At 42.1% G+C, this 16,773-nt stretch overlaps 1 protein-coding gene across 5 annotated transcripts; it reads right to left on the reverse strand.

Moving 5' to 3' along the window:
- Positions 1–5,618: 5,618 nt before the first annotated feature.
- Positions 5,619–12,095, reverse strand: LOC130282805 (oocyte zinc finger protein XlCOF7.1-like). 5 transcript variants are annotated; one of them, XM_056531577.1, is made up of 5 exons: positions 11,952–12,095; positions 9,765–9,910; positions 8,839–9,024; positions 8,119–8,197; positions 5,650–7,790 (listed from the first exon to the last, which is right to left on the reverse strand). In XM_056531577.1, the coding sequence occupies exons 2-5, from the start codon at positions 9,843–9,845 to the stop codon at positions 6,451–6,453; spliced, it is 1,686 nt and encodes a 561-aa protein (XP_056387552.1). In that variant the 5' UTR covers positions 9,846–9,910; positions 11,952–12,095; the 3' UTR covers positions 5,650–6,450. The 5 variants fall into 5 exon arrangements, with proteins under 5 accessions (XP_056387553.1, XP_056387552.1, XP_056387551.1 ...); XM_056531576.1 differs by having other exon boundaries at positions 11,845–12,064; XM_056531575.1 differs by having other exon boundaries at positions 5,651–7,790; positions 11,796–12,064.
- Positions 12,096–16,773: the final 4,678 nt, after the last annotated feature.

A 16,773-nucleotide genomic window follows, 5' to 3' on the forward strand; every position in this document is an offset into this window, starting at 1 on the left:
ATAGATTTCTAAATTACTTCTATTAAAAAATCTTAATCCTTCCTGTACTTATTAGCTGCTAAATACTACAGTGGAAATTATTTTCCGTTTGAAACACAGAGCTGTCTGCTGACATCACCAGCACAGTGCTCTCTGCTGACATCTCTGTCCATTTTAGGAACTGTCCAGAGTAAAAGGAAATCCCCATAGCAAACATATGCTGTCCCGGACAGTTCCTAAAATGGACAGAGATGTCAGCAGAGAGCATTGTGCTCATGATGTCAGCAGAGAGCTCTGTGTTACAAAAAGAAAATAATTTCCGCTGTAGTATTCAGCAGCTAATAAGTACAGGAAGGATTAAGATTTTTTTAATAGAAGTAATTTACAAATCTGTTTAACTTTCTGGCACCAGTTGATAAAAAAAAAAAAAAAAAAAAGTTTTTCACCGGAGTACCCCTTTAAACACTGTTCAGCCACACAATTGAGACTTATTTAGTCTCTTGTGGAGTATAGGCTAAACAGATTTTGCCAAAAGAGAGCATTAAAACGGGCATATGTTCTGGATCATTGCTTGATTTCCACAAACAATGTTAAAGGGGTACTCCGCTACGCTGTCATAGCCCCACCCCCTTAATGACGCGACGCCCCGCCCCATCAATGCAAGTCTATGGGAGAGGGCGTGACTCCCCTCACAAACTTTCATTGAGGGGGTGGGGTGTGACATCATGAGGGGGTGGGGCTATGACATCATGAGCTCCCAGCTCCAGCATTCGGAACAGTTTGTTCCAAACGCTGAGCAGTGGAGTACCCCTTTCAAAGAAAATTTCTTAAAGCTGTATTCACACGTTGCGGTACTGCAACTAATTGCTGTGTGTGTTTTTTTTTGTTTTCCATGGTTGGGCAAAACCGTGGTAAAAATGGTGTAACATATTGATTTAAATCGCTGTAAAATGCTATATTTTTTTTACCATGATTTTGCCCATTGGTTGCAGAAAACGCACGCAGTATTTAGTTGCAGTACCGCAACATGTGCACACAGCCTAAGAGTATTCATTTAAACAACAGGATTGGCCTCTATTCTGCTTTAGGCTGGGTCCACACTACGTTTTGTCCCATACGGGAGCGCATACGGCAGGAGGGAGCTAAAAGCTCGCGCTCCCGTATGTGACCGTATGCGCTCCCGTATGCCATTCACTTCAATGAGCCGACCGGAGTGAAACGTTCTGTCCGGTCGGCTAATTTTTGCGCCGTATGTGCTTTTACAACCGGACCTAAAACCGTGGTTGACCACAGTTTTAGGTCCGGTTGTAAAAGCGCATACGGCGCAAAAATGAGCCGACCGGACCGAACGTTTCACTCCGGTCGGCTCATTGAAATGAATGGCATACGGGAGCGCATACGGTCACATACGGGAGCGCGAGCTTTTAGCTCCCCCCTGCCGTATGCGCTCCCGTATGGGACAAAACGTAGTGTGAACCCAGCCTTAGAGGAAAAGTGCATGGTTTATTTCTATAGATAAAAAATATTTCCTACCAAAAAGGCCTCTAGTTCTTTGTTTTAGGGTACGTTCACACGTACAGGATCGGCTGCATATTTTGCTATATATTTTCTGCTGCTGAATTTGCTACACATTGACTTTAATAGGTAGCAAAATTCTGCTGCGTCTCCAGTATAGCGGAATCCCATTAAAACTTTGCCATGTGAACATACCCTAAGGATTAGTTTAGGACTTGCCTGGTGTAGGTGATGTTTGACACCTGTGTAATAGACACCTGTGTCTGCCTCCTTAAAGAAGTACTCTGCCCGTAGACATCTTACCCCCTATCCAAAGGATAGGGGATAAGATGTCTGATCATGGGGGTCCCGCCGCTGGGGACCCCTGCGATCCCTCCTGCAGCACCCCATTATCAGCGCACGGAGCGAGCTTCGCTCAGTGCCTGATGACTGGTGATGCAGGGATCGGAGGATCGTGACATCACAGCCCCGCCCCCTTGTGACATCACGTTCCGCCCCATTTATTCAAGTCTATGGGAGGGGGCGTGGCGGTTGTCACACCCTCTCCCATAGACTTGTATTGAGGGGGTGGAGCCATGACATCATGATCATCCAGTCCCTGCATCACCAGTCATAAGGCATGGAGCAAAGCTCTCTCCGTCCACTGATGACAGGGGGTGCTGCATGAGAGATCTCGGGGATCCCCAGCAGCAGGACCCCCCTTGATCAGATCGCTTATATCCTATCCTTTTGGTCTGACAAATCTGACTAAGCATCAGTGTCCTTGAGTTCATTAAGTGTGAATTTAGACTAGATGGGCCGAATGGTTCTTCTTTGCCAACATAATCTGTTTTTAGATTTCTTAAGTGGAGGACTCGCAGTGCTCCATAAAACTCTTGATGAATCCATTTATAATTATGTTGTTAATGACATTACTTATTTTATAACATAATCTACGGCAAAACAAAAAATATATATATTTGTGGGGTGAAATTTAAGAAACCAAAACACAATTTTGCACATTTTAAGGGCTTCCACTCCATTGCAGTGCACTTTTCGGTAAAAATTACACCTTATCTTTATTCTGTAGGTCGATATAGTTACAAGGATACCCAATTTATGTAGGTTTTATTTTATTTTACTACTTTAAAAAAAATTATAACGACATGCACCAAAGTGAGTATGTTTTAAAATTGTCATCTTCTGACCCATATAACTTTTTTTTTTTCTGCATACGGGGCTATATGAGGGCAAATTTTTTGCATTGTGGTCTGTAGTTTTTATCGGTACCATTTTTATTTTGATGGGACTTTCTGATCGCTTTTTATTAATATTTTTATGGTATATGAAGAGACCAAAAATGCAAAATTTTGGGCTTGGGTATTTTTTACGTGTACACCATCGACCGTGTGGTTTAGCTAACCTTTATATTTTTAATAGTTTGGACATTTATGCAGACAGCGGTACCACATATGATTATTTGTATTACAATATTTTATGAATAAAAATTAGGAAAGGGGGGGGGGATTCAAACATTTATTAAGGGGGGGCTTATTCACATATTACATTTTTTTTCCATTACACTTTTTATTTTTTATTTTTTTTATGGCTATACCATGCAATCTTTTGATTGCATACCCTGAACAATGCTATGCCATAGCATAGCATTGATCAGTGTTATTGGTGCTCTGCTGCTGCAGCCTGCTGAGCAGGCTTGGAGCAGTAGTTCGCTGATCGGACAACCAGGAGGCAGGTGAGGACCCTCCTGTAGTCCAGTAAGCTAATCGGGACATCGAGATTCTGTTGCGATAGTCCCGATCAGCTCCGCTGAGCTGCTGGGATTAGTTTTACTTTCACTTTAGACGCCGCAATCAACTTTGATCCCAGCGTCTAAAGGGTGATCGGTGGTGCTCGGCATTAACCCTGGGTCCTGGCTGCAGTCAGGACCCACCGGGTTTAAAGTGTTCTCTGCTCGTGAGAATGCTTTAAAGGGGTACTCCTCCGGTGGGGAAAAAAATTCTAATCAAATCAACTGGTACAAGAAAGATAAGCAGATTTGTAAATCACTTCTATATAAAAATCTTAACCCTTCTAGTACTTATCAGCTGCTGTATACTACAGATATACTACAGAGAAATTTGTGAAGTTCTTCCCAGTCTGGCCACAGTGCTCTCTACAGACACCTCTGTCCATGTCAGGAACTGTCCAGGGCAGGAGAGGTTTTCTATGGAGATATGATTCTAATCTGGACAGTTCCTGGCACGGACAGAGGTGTCAGCAGAGAGCACTATTGTCAGACAGAAAAGAAATTCTCAAATTTCTGTTTTATACAGTAGCTGATAAGTATGGGAAGGATTAAGATTTTTAATAGAAGTAATTTATACATCTGTTTAACATTTAGGCACTAGTTGATTTGAAAACATTTGTTTTCTACTTGTTTCCACTGGAGTTCCCCTTTAAAGCCCAGTAACAGGACTCAGGATGCACAGGTATGCTTAAAGGGGTACTTCGCTGCTCAGCGTTTGGAACAAACTGTTCCAAACGCTGGAGCCGGCACCAGGAGCTTGTGACGTCATTGCCCCGCCCCCTCATTATATCATGCCCTGCCCCCTCAATGCAAGTCTATGGGAGGGGGTGTGACAGCCATCACATCCCCTCCTATAGACATGCATTGAGGAGGCGGGACGTGATGTCATGAGGCGGCAGGGCTATGACGTCACAAGCTCCCGGCTCCAACATTCGGAACAGTTTGTTCCAAACGCTGAGCACTGGAGTGCCCCTTTAAGGTGTAAAAGTCAATGGCTAAATTTGCACTGATCTATTTTTATTGTTATTTTTTTCCTAAATTTAAGCAAGTTTCAATAGAAAAAAAAAATGCCTCTTGTAGAGTCCGTGTAACTTTGTCTCACAGCTGTATTTTCTGTTGCTTCTCATTATAGATCCAACAGCACATGGTTCCTGGTTGTACCAGTTCTTTGCTCTCCTCCTCCCCTCTCATTATTAGAAGATAACAGTAGGGAAGAGTGAAGGGATCTACACAGCTGAGTAGAAAGGGGTTATCCAGCATTTGACAACTAATCACCTATCCATAGGATAAGGAATAAGTGTCTGATCCAAGGATGTCCAACTGATCTCGACAAACAGCACCCAAATCTTCTTGTGCATGGAGGAGGTTGACACGCACCTTTGATACATGCTCGCTGCCTCCAGTGCTCCCATACAGGATGCATGGTGGTGATGTGGCAACTTCACTATGTGTACAGGGGGATTGGATGCCATTATGGTGATTGCAGGGATGGGTACTTGTGGTTGGACTCCACAGCGATTAGACACCTCCCCTGTCCTGCAGATAGGTAATAAGTTATTAAAGTATTACGTTTTGTTGGTCAGGGTCTGGAGGGGGTCAGGTCACAACTGATCATTGGAACAAGGGGGATCAATGTTCTTCACTCTCAACATAGGCTAACCAGATGGGGATCGTAGGAAGCCAATCTCCTGCAACCTGACAGATCGCAGTGAGTGAAGAGCAAAGCCACTTGTGCTTCAAGACCCCCTGCATAACAAAACTTTTGACATTTTTCTGTTTTTTTTTTTTTTTTTTAAATGACAGGGAAATTATTAAATTATTTCAGTATATGTAGGTCAAACTGTACTGAATCAGAAGGATAGCACACACTGCAGTGTGAAAAGAAAAAAGGTAAGTGACAGGTTGTGTATCTGCATAGAGGAATGACGCCCACAACAGACTCTCTGCAGAGAAAAAAGGGAATTGTATGTGTAGCTGTCAGCACAAGGAAGCACATATACTATGTGGACAGAAAAAAGTGAATCACTGCAAGAAATGATGCCAATAGAGGAGTGCTGATATTTATCATGTACACACAGACTGGCATGTAGCAGTGGGGGATCAGCGTTACACACAGCTATCCCCTAAACATTGCAGGTGATTACTGTGTGTATAAGCCATAAAATATATAGCGATACAATAAATAAATGGTGAAATCCCCCCATTTCATGTCCAATCTCCTCCATTTCACATCTATCCACCTATTTTATGCCGACTGCCCATTTCACATCTCCCACCTGTCACATCCCCCCCCCCCCCCCCCATCACATTCTCTCTCAGCAGAGAGCGTCAGAGATTTCTGCATACAGAGCTTCCATCAGGGAACAAAAGTGTTAAAAACTTAAAAAAAAAAAAAAAAATTTGAAAACATTTAATTGAATTACAAAGTTATATAACTTTTTAGTAAAAGCTTTGGAACAAAACTATATACTTTTTTTCCTGGAATGCCCATTTGAGCCTCTATTCTACAATATGCATCAAAGTTCATACAATCAGAGTATTTTTCTGGTAAATGGATAATACTCTTGACTGTATGAAATTATGAACTTGAGGTAGGTAGGAAAGCTAGCAGCACAGAGGCCGTACAACTCCACTAAAGCTGGAAAGGCTCAGGACTCATGTGCATCAGCCTCTGTTAAAGGGAACTAATCATCAGATTTCACCCTATATAATGCTTGGCAAAGCGTTATATAGGATAAGATCTTTATAGGTACAGGCCAAAATCTTTTTTTTTTTTCAATAAGCACAGAATGGCCCAATCGGTCATATTGCCACTCAGCCAATCACTGGCCAAAGAAGGGCACTGCAAGGGCCAGAGATCAGTGAGCTTCAGTGTTTCCTAAAAAGCAGGAAGAGGATTGTAGTAGAGACCGGGACGAGATACCAGAGTCACCAAGGAAGCGGTGGGAGGCAAGTCCTAGATTTAGAATTTTTTTTTGAAAGCTGACATTCTGGGCTTATTGACGAAAAAAGAGCAAACTCCTTTATTAGTATAATTAGAACATATTCCTATGGATAAAAAAAAAAAAACACTGCATATATACTTTTAATATGCATTTTTAAATTGAAAAATATACACTTATTTCAGTGGACATAAATAAATTTAAGTTAGCTAAAATAAAAAATACAAGTTATCTTCTGTGTGTTTTCTGATGCTCTCGAAGATGTGGTTTTTGAGAGAAACATTTTCCGCACTCAGAACATCTAAAGGGTCTCTCTCCTGTGTGGATTCTGTTATGCCTCAGAAGATCAGAGTTACTGATAAATCCTTTGCCACATTCAGAGCAGGAATATGGCTTCTCCCCTGTGTGTGTTCTCTGGTGTATGATTAACTGTGAGTTGCAGGGGAATCGTCTTTGACACTCGGTACAGGAATAAGGTTTTTCTCTCGTGTGTATTCTCTGATGGATGACAAGAGTAGATTTAGTAGCAAATTGCTTACCACATACAGTACACATGAAAGGTTTCTCTCCAGTGTGGGTTCTTTCATGGACAACCAAATGAGAGCTGCTGGCAAAGCATTTTCCACATTCTGAACACAAAAACTTCCCAGAAAGAATTGACTTTTCTTGAGGTTTAGAGGAAAAAACTTCTCCACACTCCATACAAATGCTGTCTTGCTGATCATTCAGTTTATTAGCTAGAAATGTTTGATGTTGACATGTCCGATTTCTTCCATCCAAAGGTTTTACTTTACATTCAACATTAGACTTTACCAGCCCTTTGCCATTACTTAGCTTAGTAACAGGATCAACAACTGTGCCATCTGGGGCAAAGTCAATAGAATTCATAACCTTCTTTCCTTGGCCTATGTGAGTTATTTGATGTTTAAAAAGGCCTAGTTTAGTACTAAAGCATTTATGACATACAAGACAAGTATAAATCTTCATTCCTGGCTGACGTTTTGGGGGTTTTGCTAAATTGGACTGATCAGACAATAAACTTCCATGTTCAGAACAGGGGTATTGTTCCTTTGCAGGTGTAGTTCCTTGAGTTGCTACCATAAGTGACCTACAAGGCATCTTATTTTCTGAATGCTGTTCATCAACATCAGAAGAACAAATTAAACCACTAAAAGCATCATCCATTTTATGGGTTCCAGTATCTTCTTCAACATCTCCTGAAATATGAGTAATTGTATAATCCAGTTCTGTACAACCCTTGGGTGTAAAATTATTAGAATCCATAAAAGTTTCATTGTCACAAGGTTCCCTCTTAACATTAGGATTTGATTTGTGCTGTGTACAATCTATGGATGTGGAAATATCATGGATGGTTAGATTACTTTGTTCATAAGAGGCTGGTTCCACCTTAATTGAAGTAGAATTGCTATGTGTATGATGGTCAGTGACATTTTCCTCATCATATGAGTGTGGTTCCTCCTTTATTAGCATATGGTCCATGGGTGTATACATTTCCACGTCAACAAAATTCCTATCCTGTGGACCTGGCTCTTTGTTCTCTGTTAAATCTATTACAGCAGTACAAAAAAAACAATAATTAGTATTTTGTACATCAAATTTTTTTTTATACATTTTTTTTTAATTGTTTAGGCAGAGAATATAACTACAATAACACCGTCCAAAATGAACAAGAATTTACATGCTAAGAAAAATAAAAATAAGTGGACAATAATAGATCTGCTAAAAAAGAAAGCAAAATACACCTGCTTTAAACCCAAAAAGCAAATTATAAACTACTCTAAAAGGCAATAAAATAGGCTAAATGTACAATAAACTTAATATATGGCTATTAGTTTCCCTGTGAATAACTATGATGTCAATAGACTAGTTTCTTACCAAAAGATGTGAGGAGCTGCCGATTCTCCATCACGACATACTTGTAAAGATTTGTATGTCCTTCTAAATACTGCCATACCTGGAGGGAGACATATACAGTGATGCTTTAACTAAACAATCGCACCTATGTTTAAAAGAAAAACTATTGTGCACAAAAATGTATCCTATATCCAAAGGATAGGGGATAAGTTTTAGATCGCGGGGGGGGGGTAATGCGTTGTCAGACTGCATGGGACACCGGCTCTCCTGGAAACGGAGTATGTTGATCCCCACACAAAGTGGTGGCTGACACCCCCTCCATGTATCTGTATGAGAGAGCTGTAGATAGCTGAACTCTGTATCTTAAGCTCTCATATACAAATACATGGAGGGAGCATGTCAGCCGCTGCTTGCTCCATTCCCAGGCAGAGCCAGCGTCCCATTTTGGAGATCGCAGGATTGCGGCGGTCGGACCCCCGGCAACCTAAAACTTATTCCCTACTCTTTGGATAGGGGATAAAGTTTTGTGCACGATAGTTCTCCTTTAGGATACATTCACATGTACAGGATCCTGTGCAGATTTGATGCGCAGAATTTGTAACTGCAGATTAGAAGCTGTGCTCAGTCATTTAGTTTACATTGAAATCTGCTGCAGAAAATCCTGTGCATCAAGTCCTGCGCATCAAATCTGCGTATGTGTGAACGTACCCTTAATGTACCAACATCCCTGGCACTGCTCACCTCTCCAGTTAGTAGATGAATAATCTTGTTTGTGAGTTCTAGGATCTTCTTGTCGTTGGTTCTACCCTGACGAAGTGAGTTATGTTGAAGCTCTGTAGAGGGGCTCTGGGTCCTGTTCAGTGCTTCTGAACCATATGAGCTATCTGTGTCATGTTCTCTAGGGGTCTTCTTCACAACTATGTAGTCCTATTAAAAGACAGTTCTGAATATTAAACCACGCTTAATGTCTACCATATCAGATGAATGTTTTAAGACATTAAAATATTTATTTAAAGTCAGACTCCTTTCTTTCAAAAGACCATCCTTAAGATGCCTATAGTGCTTTATCGGATGCAACTGTGTTTGTCACATTACTCCGAAGTGCTGCCTCAATAATGTGATGCCCCTTCAGGACAAGCTTAGTGGAAGTTTATTTTTTTTTTTATAAATGCGACAGAGGTTTTACACAAAAAAGAGATTTTACAAATATAAAGCACATTAGTGCTTGTTTGGTCAATGGAGGACATGACTATGAACTGAGACATGGCATGGAGGAGCTTCGATATGGGGAGAGCTAATAAAAAATATGTATTTGTTTAGGGCTGCATGGATTAATCCATAAAAATCAATAATGGAAAACACTATCGATGATTAATCGTCCGTTAGGGGCATGGCCTAGCATCATAGTATACCTACTATTTTTATTACTTTCCCTCCCTCTTAGCCCCTCAGTTTGCTCCTAAATGTCACCCTTAGTCTCCCCTTACCCACTGGTGCCATTTTGAAGATGCTGCTGTATACAGAAGGCCATACCATAAATATGGTGAAAAACTTTTTCATGTAAAACCCTATCGAAAGACAAAGGAAAGACTCCTCCTGCTTGGAGTAAAAAAGGTTCATTCCCCAGGGGGGGACAAACTTATAAAAATCTTCCCAGAATCCCTCACCTCGCCAGTGAGCATGTAGATGATCTCCAGTGTAAGATTTAGCACTCCAGTCACCTGACTTCTGTTAGGATCCATTCTCATCAATGAAAAAAAACAACCTTGGGGCAGGTGACCAATGCCGCGCACTCTCGCTGGTCAACAAGAACCTTTCAAAGAACAGAAATGATAAACAATTAAAAGGATATTCCAGAGTTTGTATGTTCAGGGTGTAGTTAGGGTATGTTCACACAGGTGGAATGTGTGCAGAATGTCCGCAAGGAATATTCTACACACATATTCCGCTAATTTCAATGGGAAACGCCTTGCCCCATCCTGCAAACCTAAAATGCCTCAGGGGGTACTTTCTCTAAAAGCTGCAACAACATTTTTGGGGAGCAGGCAGGAGTGAAACACACACCTTGCGGGAGCGGGCGGTAATGGTCAGAAATCCAGCGGGAGCAGGCAGGATTAATTAAACAGTCCCACGCCGGGCTCTACCCCAAAATCTCCAGAATACCCATTACATTCTAAATTGGAACGTGACAAATGATATAGATGCTACAACCAGCTCCAATGTATATATGATATAACCGGCTTTAAAGTATATTATATGTTAGTAGCACGGCTATATCTGACCCTAGAGAATATTCTATGTAAATTATATAACTCTCCAATGTGCATACATGAAATATGTGAGTGATGAAGATATAACAAAATGTATCTATAAGGGTGCGTTCACACTAAATAAATCAAGAGGAATTCACGTTGAAAAATGTACGTGCGGAAAAAAGAATTTTCTATTCGCGCGGAAATGGGGGAGAAAGAAGTAAAGGTTTTTTCAGCCATTTCTGCGCCAAAACGATGTCGGGCGGAAAATTTTTTTTTACCATCGACTTCTATTGATTTCTGCTAGCGCATTCCGCATAAAGAATGAACATGTTCTTTCTTCAAGCGGAAAGGAATTCGGCGTCGGAATTCCACTAGCAGAATTTCCGATGTGTGAACATGACCGCAGAAAAAACATTAAAGGGGTACTCCGGTGAAAAACTTTTTTTTTTTTTTTTTTAAATAAACTGGTGCCAGAAAGTTAAACAGATTTGTAAATGACTTCTATTAAAAAATCTCAATCCTTCCTGTACTTATTAGCTGCTGAATACTACATCGGAAATTCTTTTCTTTTTGAAACACAGAGCTGTCTGCTGACATCATGAGCACAGTGCTCTCTGCTGACATCTCTGTCCATTTTAGGAACTGTTCAGAACAGCATATGTTTGCTATGGGGATTTCCTTTTACGCTGGACAGTTCCTAAAATGGACAGAGATGTCAGCAGAGAGCACTGTGCTGGTGATGTCAGCAGACAGCTCTGTGTTTCAAACGGAAAAGAATTTCCACTGTAGTATTCAGCAGCTAATAAGTACAGGAAGGATTAAGATTTTTTTTTTAATAGAAGTAATTTACAAATCTGTTTAACTTTTTGGCACCAGTTGATTTAAAAAAAAAATAAAATAAAAAAAAAAAAAAGGTTTTCACCGGAGTACCCCTTTAAAGTCAATGGGCAGAGCAGATGTGAATTAATTTGGAGCTGAGAATTCAAGAGGAATTACTCGAGTAAAGTTCCTCTTGAATTACTCAGTGTGAACGGACCCTAAATGAGAAAATTCTAATCACGAGCATAAAACATTTGGCCTTTATATGGGAGTCTACATCAGTGTTTCTCAACCAGGGTGCCTCCAGCTGTTGCAAAATTTAAACTCCTGGCATGCTGGGAGTTGTAGTTTTGCAACAGCTGGAGGCACACTGCTTAGAAAACACTGGGCCAGTGTTTCCCAACCAGGGTGCCCCCAGCTGTTGCAAAACTACAACTCCCAGCATGCCCAGACAGCCGAAGGCTGTCTGGGCATGGTGGGAGTTGTAGTTTAGCAACAGCTGGAGGCATCCTGGTTGGGAAATACTGCACTGGCCTATACCTAGCTGATCATAAAAGATAATACAGAACACATTCGTCTTTTAGAGATAAAACAACCTTATTGCACAACTATGACAATACTAACTACATCATGTCCACAGCCATCAGATCACACACAGACACAGCCCCCGCACCCTTCTTTCCTCCGTGTGCTGTTGCACCTTTTGAAGTAGCAGTCAGGGCAGAGCAGCGTATATAATCCCCTCTACTCATCCACAGCCCCGGCCTCGGTCGTTCTTACTATGTATTTATCACGTAACCCGGAAAAAAAAAACGTTAGGCTTTCACAGACACATCACTTCCTAGTTCTGCGTTCCACATCGCTTCCGGGATTTGCATTCCAAGCCTCTGCTTGCAGGAGGTGCCGTTACAGTCGCTGATTGGCTGAATTCCGTTGTCATGGTAAGCAGGTACCTGGCGTACATAGAAAGAGGATCTAACTGTACAAGTTCGAGGGATGCCTCTCACGTGACCAGATTAGCCACCGCCTTTGTAGTCACATGACTTCTATTGGTCATTAAAGGGGAAGAGTACAAGAAATGGGGCTTACAATAAAACTATATTATACACCTCTCATTGTAATATTTTAACATTTCCATTGTTATAGGGTGTGTGCTTTATATAGAAATTAAATTCTGTGCTAATTGAAATTATGGGTATACAGAGATTAGATAAAGGAAAATTGTGGTTAAGTGCCTTGGTCTGCTGCCTAAAGAGGAGGGATTCTGGGAAATGTCACATTATTATTATTATAAGGATACCTCGTGACTAGTGTACCACTGGTATAGCTGGGACTTGTTGCTGATAACCATTTTTCACCCGCACCCAGCAAGTTGTGATGCTTCTGGATAGAGATGAGCGAACTTACAGTAAATTCGATTCGTCACGAACTTCTCGGCTCGGCAGTTAATTACTTTTCCTGCATAAGTTAGTTCAGCTTTCCGGTGCTCCAGTGGGCTGGAAAAGGTGGATACATTCCTAGGAAAGAGTCTCCTAGGACTGTATCCACCTTTTCCAGCCCACCGGAGCACCTGAAAGCTGAACTAATTTATGCAGGAAAATCATCAACTGCCGAGCCGAGAAGTTCGTGACAAATCGAATTTACTGTAAGTTCGCTCATCTCTACTTCTGGATATACAGATTTTGGCAAGGAAAGAGATGAAGTTGGACCTCGGCTGCTTTGTACACTACTTACTCCACTCTCTGAGGCAGTATTTCCCAACCAGGTGTCTACAGCTGTTGTAAAACTACAATTCCAAACTTGCCAGTTTTTGGTTGGTAGTTTTGTAACAGCTGGAGGCACCTTAATAGGAAAACACTGGGTTAAAAGGAAGAACATGGGGACAGCACCTCTAGAGTTCACACGTCCAGAATCTCTGTGCGGAATTCTGCATTGGAATTCCACCGGAGATTCCAGAGCAGCAGAGTCCCACTGACTCTGCTGCACTGCAGAGTCCCATTGATTCTGCTGCACTGTGCACACATCTGGAATTTCTATGCCAGATGTTTCTGGTACGGAATTTCCATTTTCTGTGTCCGCACAAAGAATGAAATTGTTAATTTTTTGTGCAGACTCTGCACAAAAAGTATAGCCATCTATGAGATGGCACATTCCCATGCGGTTTTAGCACCGGCATATTATGCTGGCGCCGCACTCTCTAGAATGTCCGCACTGAGATTTTCTGTGCGGACATTCCGGAAGTGTAAACATAGCCATACAGCGCCTGAATGGTTAACAAGGAGTAATAAAAAAAAAAAAAAAAAAAAAAAAAGAGGGGACAGCATCTGAAAGGTTAAATGGGGAAGAGAGGAAACAGGGGGGGAAAGAGAGGGGACAACACCTGAAAGGCACATATGACCTGCAGCCTCACTGCAGGGGAGGAGCATTTCACAGTTCTCCAATATGTCCATCCTTCCGGCATTTGATCTGTCACTGCAGGGAGAATGGAGCTTTTGGCAGGCGCTATGACCAGTCAGCTCCAACTATGTCAGGACAGTAGGGCTTCTTGTGAGTGGAGACGCCCTGGACAAGAAGGCAGAGCATGCCCATGCTGGTAGTTGTAGTTTTGCAACAGCTGGAGGAACTCTGATTGGACTGAACATACAGGAAGGACACAGGGCACAGTGGAGAGAATCCGCAATTATTAGGGGTCTTAGTACCCGGGCCACACAATCAAAACTTCTGACATGGCACTATGAGTCTGCGCTGTATGAAAAGAGTAGGTCACCATCCTTTTCCGCCTTTTGTCAAACTACCTAAATACATAGATCTAATGCATAGAAACAGTGAGGCTGAATTCACACAACCCATAAATCTAAATCTTCCTGTTCCGCTAACGGACGCCAGAAGATTGGGCTTCTCTCAGGCTGGCTCATACCCCAATATCACACAAACGCCTGCTGATGGTTTGTGCAGACAATGTTTGACACTTTTGGCTTTGTAGAGGATGTCCAGTTTTACATGCAAGACAGCATGGATCACTATGCGCCATTCTTCTAAACTAAGAATCTGTCTGTGCAGAGATTCTTTATATGCACCTCTTACTGTCATTTCAGTTTGTCTTTAGTCTCCCAAACACTGTGATACGCAACATTAAAGGAGAACTCCGGCGAAAGTAAACTTATCCCCTCTCCACAGGATAGGGTATAAGTAGCTGATCACAGGGGGTCTGACAGCTGGGACCCCCGTAATAGATGGGACCCCGGCTCTCAGTGAGGAGCATGTCACCTATTGGTGGAAGGCAAGCCCTCCATTGATTTCTATAAGAGCGCCGATGATGTCCCACTGCTGTACTGTTTTCGGCACTTGCATAGAAACAAATGGATCATGCGGCTCATGCTCCTCACTGAGCGTCAGGTCCTGTCCCAGCCCTTGGACCCCCCCCTCCCACGATCAGCTACTTATCCCCTATCCTGTGCATATGGGATAAGTTTAGTTTTGCTGGATTTCTCCTTTAAACAGAACTGACATCTTGGTTTACGCGCATAGCAATTTCCTGGAGTGATAAACCAAGGTCTCTCAATTCATGGATTATAACCACTTAATATATTCACAAATATAAGTTTCATTTGATTCTGACAACTACATATTATGGGCAATGTATTCCTATACCATAGTATATGTCTGTAAATCCAGATGTATAACTCTAATCCAAACTGTAGACTCAGTGTCAAACCCTAATAGAAGTAAATATGGTATTGGAACCAAGCCCAGTACATCAATATGGTAACAGAACAAAGATTAACTTGTCTTAACCCTTAAACATTTTACGACAACAAATTTCAGTACATAAACTTAAAGACGTTTTCCAATACTTAGCCCTATGCCTCCCTGTGCATTGAAACAAGAAACACTTGCATACTTACCTCTCCTGCTGCCTGGTGTCGCAACAGTTATATCTTCTGGTCGCCGCTTCTGTGTTGTTCTTCCTTCTTTTGATAACTTCCAGCTCCCCCACCCTGCTTTGTAAATGGCTGAGCGAGAAGCAGGACATCATTAGAAGGAAGAACACAGGAGCAGCGAACAGAAGTTTGACAACTGCAGCTCCAGAGGAGCAGGTATATTAAATATGTAGGAGTTTGATGTTTTAGTGCTCATTGGGCTAAGTATTGGATTTTCCTGGAAATCCCTTTCAAGAGAAACCAACAGCCTGTTCACCTGTACTACGCCCAATATACTGGGTTATTATGCGTGTAAAGAGCTTTAAAAACAGTCATCACTTACTTTCATCTGTCTAGTAGTTGTTCTAAAGTTAGTGTAGTTCATAATATAGTGTCTGTGTGTGAGGGTTTTCTCACAATTCTTCTGTGATTTTCACCCCAATATTTATTTTTACCAGTATACAAAATGACTTGTCTCGGATTTTTCCCAGCTTGCAAAGCGGTCGAGACCTGACTCACTAGTCAGCTGATGACAGGGAGCCTGTCTGCTTCAATGGGTGGAGGGATCAATCTGTAACTAATGCAACAGCTGTAGGCACCCAGATTGAAAATCACAGGTCTGCAGCTCATTTATGTTTCAATGGGTGGGGTGGCTGATGTGTGGGAAGGAGGAAAATGGAATCATGGGATTTGTAGGCAAACAAGAAAACTGAAAACAGGAAATACAAGTTCATAGAAAGCTAGCCACATTGTTATGGTAATCTCACAGCATAGCCATTTAGCCCCAAGACAAGCGCAGATCCTTCCTAAGCATGTCCATTACTGCCTGCCAGGTATGTACTAAAATCACCTTATGCTGGATAACCCCTTTAATATTCTCCACCCTGCCAGCCTATGTGAGGAATATGCAGATGTCTTAAGGAGAAACCTGGGATAGCAAAACCTATCCCCTATTTTAAGGATAGGGGAAAAGTGTCAGATTGCAATATTCTGTACAGGGCCTCGGCTCTACTCCTGAATGGATGGTTTCGACCACTGCACAAAGCGGTAGCTAACACACCCCATCAATGCATCTCTGTGGGAGAGCTGAAGCACTACACTCGGCAATCTCAGACTCTCCCACAGAGCTACATTGAGGGGGCATGTTGGCCGCCACTTTGTGCGATGGTCGAAACGCTGCATTCGGGAGGAGAGTCAAAGCCCCGTACAGGAGATCACGGGGGTCCCAGGAGTCAGACCCCCCCCCCCCCCCAATCTGACACTTATCCCCTATCCTTAGCAGAGGGGATATGTTTTGCTATTCTGGAGTTCTCACAGAGTTAGCCTGGCAGGGGTGAGTTCTCTCCTGCTCCCCAGGTGTAGAATGGCAGCTATGCCTGCGCTCTTCTCACAGCTGAAAGGAACCAACAGTGAAGTAGTCAGCATTCCTGAAAGGACTCTAAGACCGAAGACAATCTTATTAACGTCATTTTCACATATATCCTTTACTGTTAAGTGCTACAATGAAGGCAACACAAAATGCCATTGAGGAAATCTTTATTTAACAGCTACTCTAGGAGACCCCATAGATCCCAGTTACAGATGCAGCATTGCTTACAGAGAATACTCACATTTCTGACCACAAACTGTTTCTCCACAAATCCATGCACTGTATCCCTTAGCTTTCAGGAAGGAACATATTG

This window comes from Hyla sarda, chromosome 7, assembly GCF_029499605.1.
Source record: "Hyla sarda isolate aHylSar1 chromosome 7, aHylSar1.hap1, whole genome shotgun sequence".
NCBI lineage: Eukaryota > Metazoa > Chordata > Amphibia > Anura > Hylidae > Hyla > Hyla sarda.

Excerpts from the sequence above, each read along its gene's own strand:
- LOC130282805 (XM_056531577.1), bottom strand. The coding sequence starts at position 9,845 with ATGAGAATGGATCCTAACAGAAGTCAGGTGACTGGAGTGCTAAATCTT. Across the intron at positions 9,025-9,764 it reads TCTACATGCTCACTGGCGAG|GACTACATAGTTGTGAAGAA; the intron begins GTGAGGGATTCT and ends GTCTTTTAATAG. Across the intron at positions 8,198-8,838 it reads TTCATCTACTAACTGGAGAG|GTATGGCAGTATTTAGAAGG; the intron begins GTGAGCAGTGCC and ends GTCTCCCTCCAG.